The 16,509-nt window shown below is 43.7% G+C and overlaps 1 protein-coding gene across 1 annotated transcript in view; it reads right to left on the bottom strand.

Annotated features, from left to right (window-relative positions):
* EGFL6 (EGF like domain multiple 6) overlaps window positions 1-16,509 on the bottom strand; it is a 72,061-nt gene that overhangs the window by 35,196 nt on the left and 20,356 nt on the right. The window contains exons 4-7 of the mRNA XM_064278046.1: window positions 14,440-14,559; window positions 11,463-11,582; window positions 8,949-9,083; window positions 6,427-6,549 (exon numbers count right to left, since the gene is read on the bottom strand). Coding sequence (XP_064134116.1) covers window positions 6,427-6,549; window positions 8,949-9,083; window positions 11,463-11,582; window positions 14,440-14,559 — 498 coding nt within the window. The remainder of the gene's footprint in view (window positions 1-6,426; window positions 6,550-8,948; window positions 9,084-11,462; window positions 11,583-14,439; window positions 14,560-16,509) is intronic.

Genomic DNA, 16,509 nt, shown 5'->3' with positions numbered 1-16,509 from the left:
GACCTCATGTGTGTCAGAGTAGAACTGTGCTCCATAAAGTTTTCAATAGCTGATTTTTCAGAAGCAGATCACCAGACCTTTCTTCTGAGGCACCTCTTGGGTAGCAGCTGAGTGCGTTAACCATTTGCACTACCCAGGTACCCCACGGACACTTCCGTATAGAGGGATAGAAACCACAGCATCAAGTGGCTGGAGAACAAGTGGTTGTTTAATTGAGTCTCTAGTCCAGTGCAGGAATCTGTCCCAGAGCCCCCAGCCTGAAGGCCTGTGGCAGTGGACGGGCCCTACTCTGTGGGATAGCCTGCTCCACTGTAAGATATATGGTGGCCATTTTTTTTTAATTAATTTTTATTAAGCTTCAAGTGAACATTTACCATTCCAATCAGTCTGTCACATGTAGGTTTACATACATCTTACTCCCTTCTCCCACTTGCTCTCCCACTATTGAGTCAGCCCTTTCAGTCTCTCGTTTCGTGCCAATTTTGCCATCTTCCCTCTCTCTCTATCTTCCCATCCCCCCTCCAGTCAAGAGTTGCCAACACACTCTCCAGTGTCCACCTGATTTAATTAGCTCACTCTTCATCAGCATCTCTCTCCCCTCCGCTGACGAGTCCGTTTCGTGCCTGATGATTTGTCTTCGGGGATGGTTCCTGTCCTGTGCTATCAGAAGTTCTGGGGAGCATTGTCTCTGGGATTCCTCTAGTCACGGTCTTTTCATGAGAATTTGGGGTCTGTATCCCATTGGTCTCCTGTTCCCTCAGGAGTTGTCTGTTGTGCGCCCTGACAGGGCAGACATCGACTGTGGCTGGGCACCAACTAGTTCTTCTGGTCTCAGGATAATGTAGGTCTCTGGTTCGTGTGGCCCTTTCTGCCTCTTGGGTTCTTAGTTGTCGTGTGGCCTTGGTGTTCTTCCTTTGCCTTTGCTCCAGGTGGGTTGAGACCAATTGATGTATCTTAGATGGCCACTTGTTGGCATTTAGGACCCCAGGCGCCACAATTCAAAGTGGGATGCAGAATGTTTTCGTAATAGAATTATTTTGCCCATTGACTTAGAAGTCCCCTCAAACCAAGTTCCCCAGACCCCAGCCCCTGCTCCGCTGACCTTTGAAGCTTTCATTTTATCCCGGAAACCTCTTTGCTTTTAGTCCAGTCCAATTAGGCTGACTGAAATGATTCTTTTAATTTCATTTGGCTCTGTTGTGATGTGGTCCTTCTCGTTTCTTATTCGGGTTATTTGTTTCCTTTCCTGTTTTTCTTTAGTCAGTCTGGCCAATGGTTTATCAATTTTGTTAATTTTTTCAAAAAACCGGCTTTTGGCTTTGTTAATTTTTTTAATTGTTTTTCTGTTCTCTAATTCATTTAGTTCAGCTCTAATTTTTATTATTTGTTTTCTTCTGGTGCCTGATGGGTTCTTTTGTTGTTCACTTTCTATTTGTTCAAGTTGTCGGGACAGTTCTCTGATTTTGTCTCTTTCTTCTTTTTGTATGTGTGCATTTATTGATATAAATTGACCTCTGAGCACTGCTTTTGCTGTGTCCCAGAGGTTTTGATAGGAAGTATTTTCATTCTCGTTGCTTTCTAAGAATTTCCTTACTCCCTCCTTGATGTCTTCTATAACCCAGTCTTTTTTCAGGAGGGTATTGTTCATTTTCCAAGTATTTGATTTCTTTTCCCTAGTTTTTCTGTTATTGATTTCTAGCTTCATTGCCTTGTGGTCTGAGAAGATGCTTTGTAATATTTCGATGTTTTGGATTCTACCAAGATTTGTTTTGTGACCTAATACGTGGTCTATTCTAGAGAATGTTCCATATGCACTAGAAAAAAAAGTATATTTTGCAGCAGTTGGGTGGAGAGTTCTGTATAAGTCTATGAGGTCAAGTTGGTTGATTGTTGTAAGTAGGTCTTCCGTGTCTTTATTGAGCTTCTTACTGGATGTCCTGTCCTTCTCCGAAAGTGGTGTGTTGAAGTCCCCTACTATAAATGTGGAGGTGTCTATCTCGCTTTTCAATTCTGTTAAAATTTGATTTATGTATCTTGCAGCCCTGTCATTGGGTGCGTAAATATTTAATATGGTTATATCTTCCTGATCAATTGTCCCTTTTATCATTATATAGTGTCCTTCTTTATCCTTTGTGGCGGATTTAAGTCTAAAGTCTATTTTGTCAGAAATTAATATTGCTACTCCTCTTCTTTTTTGCTTATTATTTGCTTGATATATTTTTTTCCATCCTTTGAGTTTTAGTTTGTTTGTGTCTCTAAGTCTAAGGTGTGTCTCTTGTAGGCAGCATATAGATGGATCGTGTTTCTTTATCCAGTCCGTGACTCTCTGTCTCTTTATTGATGCATTTAGTCCATTTACATTCAGCATAATTATAGATAAATAAGTTTTTAGTGCTGTCATTTTGATGCCTTTTCGTGTGTGTTGTTGGCCTTTTCATTTTTCCACATACTTTTTTGTGCTGAGACGTTTTTCTTAGTAGATTGTGCTATCCTCATTTTCATAATGTTTAACTTTATGTTTGTTGAGTCGTTACATTTTTCTTGAGTTATGGAATTGATATTCCTTTTGTGGTTACCTTATTATTTACCCCTATTTTTCTAAGTAAAAACCTAACTTGTATCATTCTATATCGCCTTGTATCACTCTCCATCTGGCAGTTCAATGCCTCCTATATTTAGTCCCTCTTTTTGATTATTGTGATCGTTTATCTATTGATTTCCATGATTTCCTGTTATGTGTATTATTTTGTTTATTTATTTATTTTTTAGAATTAATCTTACTTTGTTTTTGTGCTCTCCCTATTTGAGTTGCGTTGATATCAGGACGTTCTGATTTGTGACCTTGTATTGTGCTGGTACCTGATATTATTGGTCATCAGGCCAAACAATCTCCTTTAGCATTTCTTGCAGTCTTGGTTTAGTTTTTGCAAATTCTCTAAACTTGTATTTATCTGCAAATATCTTAATTTCTCCTTCATATTTCAGAGAGAGTTTTGCTGGATATATGGTCCTTGGTTGGCAGTTTTTCTCCTTCAGTGCTCTGTATACGTCGTGCCATTCCCTTCTTGATTGCATGGTTTCTGCTGAGTAGTCTGAACTTATTCTTATTGATTCTCCCTTGAAGGAAACCTTTCTTTTCTCCCTGGCTGCTTTTAAAATTTTCTGTTTGTCTTTGGTTTTGGCAAGTTTGATGATAATATGTCTTGGTGTTTTTCTTTTTGGATCAATCTTAAATGGGGTTTGATGAGCATCTTCGATAGATATCCTTTTGTCTTTCATGATGTCAGGGAAGTTTTGTGTCAGGAGTTCTTCAACTATTTTCTCTGTGTTTTCTGTCCCCCCTCCCTGTTCTGGGACTCCAATCACTCGCAAGTTATCCTTCTTGATAGAGTCCCACATGATTCTTAGGGTTTCTTCATTTTTTTAAATTCTTTTATCTGATTTTTTTTCAGCTATGTTGGAGTTGATTCCCTGGTCCTCCAGAAGTCCCAGTCTACATTCTAATTGCTCGAGTCTGCTCCTCTGACTTTCTATTGTGTTGTCTAATTCTGTAATTTTATTGTTAATCTTTTGGATTTCTGAATGCTGTCTCTCTATGGATTCTTGCAACTTATTAATTTTTCCACTATGTTCTTGAATAACCTTTTTGAGTTCTTCAACAGTTTTATCAGTGTGTTCCTTGGCTTTTTCTGCAGTTATCCTAATTTCATTTGTGATATCTTTAAGCATTCTGTAAATTAGTTTTTTATATTCTGTATCTGATAATTCCAGGATTGTATCTTCATTTGGGAAACATTTTGATTCTTTTGTTTGGGGGGTTGGAGAAGCTGTCATGGTCTGTTTCTTTATGTGGTTTGATATGGACTGCTGTCTCCGAGCCATCACTGGGAAACTAGTTTTTCCAGGTAATCAGCTAAAAAAAAATGCAGTCAGATCCCTATCTGAATTCTCCTTCTGGCTCAGGGTATTCGGATGTTAATGGAGCCGCCTGGGGAGGGCGGGGGAGGGATCAGAGAGCTAGGCGTGTAGCACCACGGAATATAGAGCTGATCCCCGTGTTCACGCTCCGCCCCCGTCCGCCAGAATCCCGGCAGGACGTCTCCCCGGCTGGGACGCTGCTCTCCCCACTCCAAGACCAGTCACTTCCTCCCGGGGATTTCTCCCTCCGGTGCACCCCACCGCTCACGCGAACTGGGTGGGCGTGGCCCTCACGAACAGCTGGGCCCGCCCCCGGGGGCTATTCAGGGGAATGCGCTCATACCCCACCCGCTCTGGCCAAGATCCCAGCGGGATGGCTCCCCGGCTGGGACGCTGCTCTCCCCGCTCCAAGACCAGTCACTTCCTCCCGGGGATTTCTCCCTCCGGTGCGCCGCACCGCTCGCGCGAACTGGGTGGACGTGGCCCTCACGAACGTCTGGGCGTCCCCCCCGGGGTCGTTTTAGGGAAATATAGGTGATCCCCACGCTCGCGCCTCGCCCGCCTCCCGCCAAACTCCCAGTGGGACGGCTCCCAGACTGGGACGCTGCTCTCCCTGCTCCAAGATCAGTCACTGCCTCCCGGGTGTTTCTGCCACCGGCTGCGCTGCTACGCCCCCCGCACCAACCAGCTAGACTCCCTCCTGGGATGGGTTCAGGGGGGGTAGGGCTGGGCCCCTTGTCTGTGCCGTCTGCCCCCCTGGGCTCTGCCCCAGCCCAGGCTCCGAAGGTCACCTGCCTGGTACGCTGGCTCTTAGTTCTGAAAACGATCGCTGTCTGCCCGTATTTGTTCATTCTCTGTCTCTAAGTCTGTGTTTGTTGTTCAGAGTTCGTAGATTGTTATATATGTGATCGATTCACTTGTTTTTCCGAGTCTTTGTTGCAAGAGGGATCCGTGGTAGCGTCCACCTAGTCCGCCATCTTGGCCCCACCATGGTGGTCATTTTTAATAGAATTTAACATCCTCCCACTGGTCTTAGTCTGCTTTGGGGAGCCACTTTTATTTTACTTTTCTTAAAATATTTACAGGCATGAGGTATGCTTTTTCCACACTGTTTTTTCCAAACTAAACGCTGCCAAGTTCTTTCAGCATTTCTTCATAGAATTCATTTCCAGACTCGTTTTCTTTGGTTATATTCTTTTGAGTACATTCTCGTCCAATGACATTCAGCCATAGCATGCTGGCATATTGTGAACTTTTTACAGGTATGCTGCCAAATGTCTACCAACATATGTCAAGTTTCTTTCAGTCATGACCGAATGGATATTCTCTTACAGCCATTTTTTTCACCAGGAGCAACAAGCAGAGGGGTCATGGGATGGGACGTAGGTCAAGGTACAACTGGCAGCCGTATTGATTAGAACATGTGGGAACTTGGCTAAAGGGTATGTGAGAGAGTTGCATCAGGGCAGCCAACAAGTCTAGTCACGTGCTGAGCCAGTGCTCAAAGGGATGTGAACAGAGGATAAACATGGATGACTTTTAGACACCATAAAACATTGTTTACCTAGGTAGCAATTGAATTGTAATCTATGCTAATTGCCTTGGTAGACATTCTGAGTGCTCTCTGTGATTTCCGCTTTTCTTCTCTTCCGGGGCACATGACAGGATTATATTTTTCTGCCCCTTGAAGTTAAGCACCTCCAGGTGGAATTAATTAAGAGTCAGTGCCTGATTGCCCAAGCTGCTTTTTTGGCTGTGACAAACCCTAAGGCCGCAGCTTGATACAGGGCTGCCACAAGATGGTGGGGCCTCGGCCAGCCTGGGTCACTAGGCGACTATACTGAGAAGACACTCTGGGTATAGCATGCTTGAGACATAAACCTTTATTGTTGCTGTAGTTGCTAGTAGCAGTGACATATTCTTGCTCTACATTTGATTTATAAATATAAAGATACAACACATAAGCATTAAAAAGTTCACCAGCAAGAACAATGGAACTCTTATTATACATTAATAAATGTGGATCCAGGTTTGAGGATGCTAGATAGAACAATGCCAGCTTCATCATCCTTTGTTCTGGTGGTGCATTTTAGAAAAAATCGTGATTCACATGGTTAGAAAAACCTTAATGGTTTCAAGCCACTGACATTTTAAGGAGTGCTTGTTGCTGCACCATAACCTAGCCTATCCTCACACATTTGCTGAGTGTCTTTTGTCTTTAAATCCCATTTTCAGTATTTGAAAGTATGTTGTGACCAGAAAAGAGTCAAGAACTGTTGCTGTTCTTTAAGTTTAATGCCTACAACTTCAGGGAGGGTTGAAGGTGTGGTCCAATTAGCGAAGAAGACAAGGCTGAGGCAGAGTCCAGGTAAATGCAAATACTGCGCACGCACACACACACACACACACACACACACACACACACACAAAGAAATGAAGGGAGGAAAGAGATATGGAGAGAAGGCTTTATTTGGACTAGCTAAGAGGCCATGCCCAAATGCTACTTACCAGAACACTGAAGTCCGTTTCCTTTATACCCCTGCTTGCATTTACACTTGAAGGATCCTTGGGTATTGAGGCAATTGGCATGGAGGCTGCATGTATGAGTATTTGCAGCACATTCATTTATATCTAAAAATGTGAACATTCCAGTGAACAGCTTAGTGGTCACAGAGCCTGCCAAAAGACCCTCCCTTATACTTGAGCAACTCCAGGGCCAACCACTCAACACCCCCAACAGACCAAACATTGCCTAAGAATGAGAAGCATTCAAAACTCCAGGTCCTTTGGCTGAGAACCCTGGCTTTGGCTGATGCCTGCCATGTGCCAAGTGTGTTTGCAGCTCACCTTTCCTCCAGCAATTTCTATCTCCTCCTTATTGATGCTATTGAAATCTGTAGGCTGTTTAGGTTTGTTCCTTAACTTTTCCACCTGTCTAATTTAAAACTAAATAACAATATCAGAAAATAAATTCTATATTTGGAAGAGCTTGGAGCCCCTAACAAAACAAGGGACAAGCTGTGCTAGGAACCATTGACATAATCTGAACTTATAGGCACAAGCATTTTGTTCCAAAGACTGCCGGGAACAAGGGTTAGGCTGGTCTTATCTTGCTGCTGGATTTAGACTTGGTAAGTTTGTCAAATTCCACTCAGGTTAGAAGTTCATCAACCCTATTCTCCATCTCAGAGTTCTACTATGCATTTGTAGACATATGCATACAAAATAGCCTATTCTTTTTAATTTAGCCACAAAGGGCACTGAGATGCTAATCTGAATCATTTTTAAAATCAGAAAGGTTAATTTCCTTTTGAAATTGTCCATGTGAATTCTCACCCTGTCCCGTGATCCTCTGTTTAGGTACCAGGGAACAGGATTACGTGCCCCTAGCCCATCATTGGAAAACCCTGGTGGTGTAGTGGTTAAGTGCTACGGCTGCTAACTAAAAGACTGGCTGTTCGAATCCACCAGGCGCTCCTTGGAAACTCTACGGGACAGTTCTACTCTGTCCTATACAGTCGCTATGAGTCGGAATCGACTCGATGGCAACGGGTTTGGGTTTTTTTGGTTAACCCATCATTGGATTACCGAGCTTGATGGGCCTGCAAGAGGGCATGGAGCACCAATCCCACAGCTAGCCGTCGGGCCCCAAAGAAATAAGGATTTTACGAGCCTGTCTGTAATCATCTTTGTGTTTGAGAAGATTTGAGAGAAAAGCTGTGGAGGCATCACAAGACTGTTGAAAACGCAGGAACCAAGTGTTGCCCCAACACGATTACACAGGATGTGTCCTGGGAAGTACCTGAGTATAGGGTTGAAAGAAATCCTACTCTTTTTTTCCAACTGCTAGCTTTTCATGTCATGTGCATACTTTTTTTTTATTATTAACTTTTATTGAGCTTCAAGTGAACGTTTACAAATCAAGTCAGATTGTCACATATAAGTTTATATACACCTTACTCCGTACTCCCACTTGCTCTCCCCCTAATGAATCAGCCCTTCCAGTCTCTCCTTTCGTGACAATTTTGCCAGCTTCCAACTCTCTCTATCCTCCCATCCCCCCTCCAGACAGGAGATGCCAACACAGTCTCAAGTGTCCACCTGATATAATTAGCTCACTCTTCATCAGCATCTCTCTCCTACCCACTGTCCAGTCCCTTTCATGTCTGATGAGTTGTCTTTGGGGATGGTTCCTGTCCTGTGCCAACAGAGGGTTTGGGGACCATCATGTGCATACTTTTGTTACCCACATTATGTGGACAGGAATATAGAGGGAGCCAGAATTTCCCTTTACTGTAGGCCAGGCCCTATCCTACATTATGTCAGTGGAAATTCATCCAGGACTCCAAGATGACTGCATTTCACTGGCTCATTGAGACCTGCAATCCCTTTACTGAGGGATAAAATGTTTTATTCAGTTCCCATTAGGCCAATAGCTAACCAATACCACAATCTTATTGGAGAGTGGTTTCTGTGGCCGTGGAATGGGAACTTTCCAGAGTGTGAAAGGACTGCAGGAGAAGAGGTGGGACAGCATAAGCCTTCATCTCCTTCATGAATTTTTCTACATCCACCCCTGTGGAAAGTTATGAACAAAGCACAGAGATCAAGATTCGAGAGGCCTACTTATTCTTCCTTTATGAAAAATAAATACAGTACTGCTTTATTGTTCCCATTTTTAGATGTGTACCCAGAGACAGACCCAAAAATACAAACAAAACAAAAACCAACCAAATGAAAAAAAAAAAAACCCATGAAAACCATCTCAAGATATTTTGCCCCATGATGGAGCAGTATAAAGTTTCTTACTTTACATTTTTATTGACCTGATTTCATGTAATTCATGCCACTGGAGTACCCTAAATGCCACAAACCTTAAAAAGATAACTTTATGTGGTGTTAAGCTGGTCTTATATATAGAAGATTGCTTGTTCAACTAATAGATTGACTTGACTTCCAAAGACCTGTAGAGAAAGCCTGCAGGTTTGGTGGCGAGAGGAAGGGAGGACAAGGTGCTGCCTAAATCTTACCTACACAGTCATATCGTCCACTGATGTATCTCAGTTCAAAACCAACATGGCATTTGCAGTAGTAGCTTCCAAATGTGTTCATACATCTTCGATTGTTGGGGCAGACAGCTTTACCAGAGGCACATTCATCAATATCTAGGATGTAGAAGCAGGAGATATTGGTGACAGCAAGAAAAGTGCCCTCTCTTCCCCAAAATACCCACACACACACCCCCCGCCACACAGTTTCTTTGCCTGGAAAGCTGTGTCTATTCCGGTGCTAACATCACATCCTCCATGAAGTGTTCTGGATCCCTCTAGGCACGCTCATGGCTCTTTCCTTCATGTATTTATATTACCTTGTCCATCTTATTTTAGAGGGGCTGATAATCTCACTGTAGTGTCATTACTAATATTTCCATCTTCTTTCTTCTTAGACCCTGGCTCTTCTGGGGCAGAAACTGTGTGTCTGTCACTTGGCACATATACGTTAAATGTTGCTTAATGCATAGATATTTTTCCTAACTATGTATATTATGGAGCCCTGGTGGCATAGTAGTTAAGAGCTCGGCTGCTAACCTAAAGACCGGCAGTTCAAATCCACCAGCCACTCCTTGGAAACCCTATGGGGCAGTTCTACTCTGTCCTATAGGGTCGCTCTGAGTCGGAACTAACAACAACAACATTAGTGTTCTTTGCTCATTTGTTCTAATTTTTTGTATATTTGGTGCAATATAATTATTATGATTAATACAATTTGGCGGTTGAGTATAATCCAAATCCACAAGGGAACCAAGGCACAAAGAGAATGAAGTGTTGTACCAGTCACTGTGGGTGCCCTGTGGGTGCTGCGCACATAGCCTCTTGGCATTCGATATTTGCCGAAGGCTGTTTGCTGTACCTGTGACTCTCTGCTCCAACCCCCACCCAGGCCAGGTTGGGAGTGCTGGGGAGTTAATGCCCCTGGGAGCAGCTCCCCATCAATGAAGGGAAGGAGTTGGTGGATAATACTCAGAACTCTCTCCCCAGGGTCTCCCAGAGATGCTTGTGGTTCACCTAACTCGCTCACCGAGCTCACCCTGCTCAGGTTGCTTCCCTTTCCTGGGCCACTTCCCTACTTCTCAACCAGTTTTTCTAGGATCACCTTTCAAATAAACTACTTGCTCTTGAACGCTTTTCTCAGAGTCAGCTTCTACTAGACCCAAAATTAAGGCACGGAGTAAGACAAGGGAGAGCAAGAGGCCAAAGTTCTAAACTATCAATCTGACTAAATGCAAAGATATAAATAAAGGTTTTATCTGGTTCTCTCATATGGATTTAATCTGCTCATTTTGTCCAAGAATAATTAATTTCGGAACACTTAGTTCATATAATTTGGAGCATGCTTAAAAGACAATGAGACATTTGTTATTTATTAAACAATGTAGAAGGTAGATACTATTTTCAATAATCTTATATTTAAAAAAATAAGTAAATACTTTTTTTTTTCCAGGCAAATATTAGCAACCCAGACTAAAGCCCAATGGCCCTTAGGATCTTACTCATTGAATGACAAAAATAAAAATGGTTGAGTCTCTGTTGGATAGTGTTATGGTTTGACTTGTGCCCCCCAAAAAGTTATGTTGAAGTCTCAACCCCTGTACCTGTGAATGTGACTCTGTTTGGAAAAAGGGGGTTTCTTCTGTTAATAATGTCATATCAGACTCCTGAACTGTGCCTCCTAAACCTAGTCACTTCTGAATGGTGTCTTATAAAAAGAGCAGAATTGTCAGAGACACACACACGGGGAAGGCAGATGATATGCGAGGGTCGTCTACAAGCAAAGGAGTGCCAAGGATTGTTGGCAAATGCCAGAAACCAGGAGAGAGGCCCACAGAGGAACTGATGTGCCCAGGACCCTGACTTGGACTTCTAGCCTCCAGAACTGTGAGAAAATAAATTTCTGTTCCTTAAAGCCACCCATTTATGGTATTTTCTGTTACAGCAGCACTAGGTAACTAAAGAAACAAACAAACAAAAAAACCAAAGCCATTACCATCTAGTCGATTCTGCCTCATGATGACCCCATATGGTACAGAATAGAACTGTTCCCTAGGGTTTTCTTGGCTGTAATCTTTACAGAAGCGGATCACCAGCTCTTTCTTCCGTGGCACTGCTGGGTAGGCTTGAACTGCTCATCTGTCGATTAGTGGTTGAGCACAAACTGCGCCACTCAGGGACCAGGTAACTAAGATAGATGGTAACTGAAGTAAAATGTTTAGGGTACATACACTAAAATAAAATCACCTTGATCTTTTTTCTCACCAAGGCATTAGGCAATCCAAAATAAATAGTAGTGTTCTTTCTGGCACCCCAGAGTGTGTCTAGAGGTTGTGTAGCTAAAAATGTCATCTCAGAAATGGATATAAATCTGCACTTTTGAGAGCTTTCAGTGTCTAGTCAACAAGCAGACTGTGATGAATGAAAAAGAAAGACTTTAGCAAAGGGTGGCCAAGGTAGGGGTGGTGGACACTGAGATGATTCCCGGGGTTCTACCTGTGCAGACTCTGCCATTGGGGGCCAGGCGGAGTCCTGAGGACGGACACAGGCACCGTGGCCCTCCCTCCGTGTCTTCACAGCCGTACTGGCAGCTCGTCATGGCACACGTCCTAGAGTCTGAAAAAAGCATGCGAGCATTAGCCTTTTCCTCACAGCTGCTAGAAAGTGCTTCCCAAGGAACTGTCTCTGAATGCAGGGACGTTAAATGTGACAAGTGGGACCGCATTGCAGGATAAGCTTCATTGTCTCAGTCCAAATGGAGGCCGTGGCCTGAATCTTGCCTGTGGTTCATTTTGCGGCCAGTGCGTTGAACTGGACCGTCTTTTGGTAGGGCACACACGCCTCTGTTACCGAAGCCTGCATCTCTCTCTTCTTGTGCACTGCTCCAGTCACTCCTTTATGTCACCTGAATGGCCTCTCTAGGTTGAAATGTAACCTCTGATGTAGATTATCAACCTGAGTAATTAGGATAAAGCATTCATTCTAGTGAGTTCTCCAATGAGTCATCCGAGTCATGAGACTTGGTTTTTAGGTGCCTGTATTAAAACATGGGGTAGATACAACTGATCGGCTGCCTGAAAACCATTCTGAACCCACTTTTCTCTTCCACTTCCCACCACTGAGGCTGGAAAGCCAGGTACTTGTCTTCTGCCCAGCCTCACTTGTAGCAAAGGGTAGTTATGTGACGCAGTTGTGGCCAGAGAGATATAAAGTCTGCTTGGGGGAGTGGGGTTCTGGAAAAAAATTTTTGCTTCATGATAAAAGGGACAAGCATGAAAGAGGTGTTTATTCTCATCACCTCTTCCCCCTTAGTCTTGCCTACCTTGAATATAGGTGTGATCTGCGGAATGGAGGCAGCCGTGTTGTGACCATGAGGCCATAAGCATGAGAATAAAACTAATGCTTTGAGGATGACAGAGTTTGAGTCTCTGAACTATCTGCCTCCAGCTTTTTTTAAGAAAATAACTTAGTTGGATTATTTTGGTCACTTGCTGAACATATCCTAAATAGCTCACAGAAATGCATTTCCTTAGCAAGGGTCCAGCATGTGTGGATCAGAAGTGCACAGGCACTCAACAGCTCAAATGATTCCAACCCGATGTCCACATCAGGAAAGCACGATGCTTATACCCCCTCCATCCACCACGTCCCCATAACATGCCAATCACCCAGCTGGACAAAAGAGAGAGACTGCAAGGGGCCAAGTGGAATAGAATCAGCCTCCAGTAGAGAGGTCCAGGGCTAGCGGGATACTTGGAGCTACAAACAGAGAGGCGTCGGCAAATAGGGTACAGGGGTAGAGACCCAAGTCAAGGTAATATAACAAACATCTACTGATGGTTATATTTCTAGGTTATTTCTTCTGCTCTTCTCTTTAGTTTTCTTCTTTTAAAACAAATCTTCAAGATTAACCTAATTTTATCTTTCCGTCTGGGGAACGATATCTTTTTTGGCAGTGATGAGGCTTCCATGGGATGTTTCAGAAACATCCATTAGCATATATCTTTTTGAAAATTTTAAGTGAGTACTATAAAAGCCTAGATAGTGGTTCCCTTTGTACGGAGGGGGAAGGTTCTGGCAAAGTTCTAGTTGGTGGTGGTTACAAGGGTGCTCGCCTTCTAAGAATTCATTAAGTTATGCATTTGTTTCGTGTGGGTTTCTATTTAATTTATAATAATAAGGTTTTAAAAAAGGCCCTTTGAGTGCCTGCTTTATCTCTTAAGCTTACTTGCTAATGGAGGATCTGGATGACTGGTGGTGTTGGGGCCCTAGGCCAAGGAGAGACAGGATGAGGAGGAGCCAGGGAGCAGTGAGCCATGCACTAACTCGCCGAGATTTTATAACCACCGGGAAGCCCAGGTTGGGCTAACGGCCTTGCGTTTGCCACCAAAGGAAGCTGGCCAAGTGGCAAGAGGCATGGGAGCTCTGAGCTTGTTAGGGAGTGTTGGGCAGAGGAGAGCCCCTGGGTGATGCAAAAGGTTAACACCCTTGAGCTCGGCTGCTAGCAAAAAGGTTGGAGATTCAAGTCCACCCAGAGGCACCTCAGAAGAAAGCCTGGCCATCTACTTCTGAAAAATCACCCAAACCTGGCTCTACAGTCCTACTTTGACACATATATGTGGTTGCCATGAGTCGGGGTTGACTGATGGCAACTGTTTTTTTTTTTCTTTTTTGCTGGGTGGAGAAAACAGAGATGGGAGGGGGAGGAGGGGACAAGGGATGGCAGGAGTGTGGGGTTGCCTTTCAGCTGCAATATAAAACCTGAAAAGCCTTCCCTCTCAGCAAATGAATGGAGAGAGACTCTCACCCTCCCACAGGACATGGGTTTTCTTTATCACTGAAGGGCTTTTCTTTTCAGGAGTGTGAGTCAGAATGTATTTCCAACAAGAGTCACTAATCTTTGGGAGTGGAGCAAGGGGCGTGAGAAAGGTAGTCATTTGGCGGGAAGACTTGATGTCCCTGCATGAGATTTATCACCTCCCTAAAACAATATGCTTAGTTTGTTCAACATGCTGGTTTTTACGAAGAAACCCAACACATCCCTGATTCTGTGTGTATATCTACTCCCCTTTCCCCCATTTAGTCTTTTTATTTAAAAAGCAAGTGCCTGGAATAGCAACTCTATAGAGATAGAAAGCAGATTAGTGCTTTCTAGGGGCTGGGGAGACGGGAATGGGGAGTGATTGCTTAATGGCTATGGGGGTTTCCTTTTGGGGTGATGAAAATGTTCTGGAACTAGATAGTGGTGATGGCTGCACAACATTGCCAGTGTCCTTAGATGTCATTGAATCGTACACATTAAAATGGTGACCTTCACGGTTCACGTTATGTGTATTTTACAAAGTAAGATGTTTTAGCCCAAGGTGATAATAGAGACTTTTTTTTAAAGCACCCGAGTCAACGTTCCCCCAAACATCAAATGGCCAAAGCCAAACTGTTAACATTGCCTGAGAACAGCCTGGCTGTTACTTACTCGCACATGTGGCATCTGGCATCAGCATGTAGCCACTGAGGCAAAAACACTTGTAGCTGCCGTGGGTGTTCACACATCTGTGTGGGCAGGGCCGAGGGTTGAAGCCACACTCGTTCACATCTGCAGGGGTCAGTTAGAAAACAGAGAAAGGTGAACTGAATTGGGAACATGTGCATGTGGGATACTGAACCTCAATATTTCAAAGGACAACTGGGCTGGCTTCCCTGGACCCCACGTGTGAGGTCATGGTCTCTGACCATCATTAGGATTCTGTTTTGAAGCGTTTGTGAGGATGTCGTTATGGACTGAATGGTGTCCCCCCAAAATGTGTGTTAACTTGGCTAGGCCCATGATTCCCAGTATTGTGTGATTGTCTACCATTTTGTCATTTGATATGATTTTCCTATGTGGTAAAACCTACCTCTATGATATTAATGAGGCAGGATTAGAGGCAGTTATGTTAATGAGGTAGGACTCTATCCACAAGATTAGGTTATGTCTTAAGTCAATCTCTTTTGAGATATAAAAGAAAGAAGTGAACAGAGAGATGGGGGACCTCATACCACCAAGAAAGAAGCTCCAGGAGTGCAGTGTGTTCTTTGAACCTGGGGTCCCTGTGCTGAGAAGCTCCTAGACCAGGGGAAGATTGAGGACAAGGACTTTTCCCCAGAACCAACAGAGAGAGAAAACCTTCCCCTGGAGCTGGCACCTTGAATTCAAACTTGTAGCTTCCTAGAGTGTGAGAGAATAAACTTCTGTTTGTTAAAGCCATCCACTGTGGTATTTCTGTTATAGCAGTAGTAGATCCATCAGGCGCTCCTTGGAAACCGTATGGGGGAATTCTACTCTGTCCTATAGGGTCACTATGAGTCGGAATCAACTCGACAGCAACGGGTTTGGCTTTTTTTTATTTTTAGATAACTGAGACAGTGGAGTAGGGTGGATCTTAATCCAGTCTGAGTGCTCTCCTTATAAAGAGGAGAACAGACGCAAAGACACACATGGGGAAAACAGCCATGCAATGATGCATCTACAAACCAAGGAATGCCAAGAAACTCCCGGGGCTACCAGAGTTGGAAAAGACAAGGAAGGATTGTCCCCTAGAGCCTTCAGAGACATCAAGGCCCTGCTGACACCCTGAATTCAGACTCCTAGCCTCCAGAACTATGAGACGATAAATTTCTATTGTGCAAAACCACCCACTTTATGGCATTTTGTGGTATTCTGCAGCCCTAGGAAACTAAGACAGATCAAGCAAATGGAATTATCATATACTGTTGGAAAAAAAAATTGGTACAACCACTTTGGAAAACTATTTGGCAGAACCTGCTGAAGCTAGATATATACATACCCATGACCTAGCAATTTCACTCCTGGGTATATACCCAACAGAAATGTGGCTATATGCTCACTGAAAGACACACACTATTCATAATAGCTCCAAACTGGAAACAGTCCAAATGTCTCCCAACAGAAGGATGGGCAAATGACTTGTCTACTCATGCAATGGAATACTGTATAGCAACGAGCTACACACAATGATGGTTGAATCTCACAAACGTGATATCGAGTGGAAGAGGCTGGACACAAACAGGACATTCTACTGTATGATTCCATTTACTTAAAGTTAAAAAAAAAGGCACAGCTCAGAGTTCAAGAGATGGTTCCCATGCAGGAGAGGGGGAGTGAGGGGAGGGTCCTGAGCGACTGGAAGAGAGTGTGAGGAGCCTTCTGGGGGTCTAACTTTCTGTTTTGTGATGTGGGTACCGGTTACATGGGTGCTTACTTTGTGAAAAGTCATTGAACTGTACTTTTTCTGACATATGCACATTTCTGTGTGTATCACATTTCAATTAAAAGTTAAGGACAAACCATGTACATATTTCTGCCTGCCCTTAGAAACAGCTACCCACAGCACAGCCTCCCTTCAAATATGATTCTCTTGGGTGGGCCCTGCACCTGCCGAATGGCCCTCGTTTACAGCCTTTGAGAAGAAGCCCTGGTGGCACAGTGGTTAAATGCTTGGCCGCTAACCAAAAAGTCGGTGTTTCGAACCCACCAGTCGCTCCA

The sequence above is a fragment of the Loxodonta africana genome, chromosome X, assembly GCF_030014295.1.
Source record: "Loxodonta africana isolate mLoxAfr1 chromosome X, mLoxAfr1.hap2, whole genome shotgun sequence".
Lineage (NCBI taxonomy): Eukaryota > Metazoa > Chordata > Mammalia > Proboscidea > Elephantidae > Loxodonta > Loxodonta africana.
Note: the sequence above shows the minus strand (reverse complement) of the source record. Positions and strands in the feature narration are given on the sequence as shown.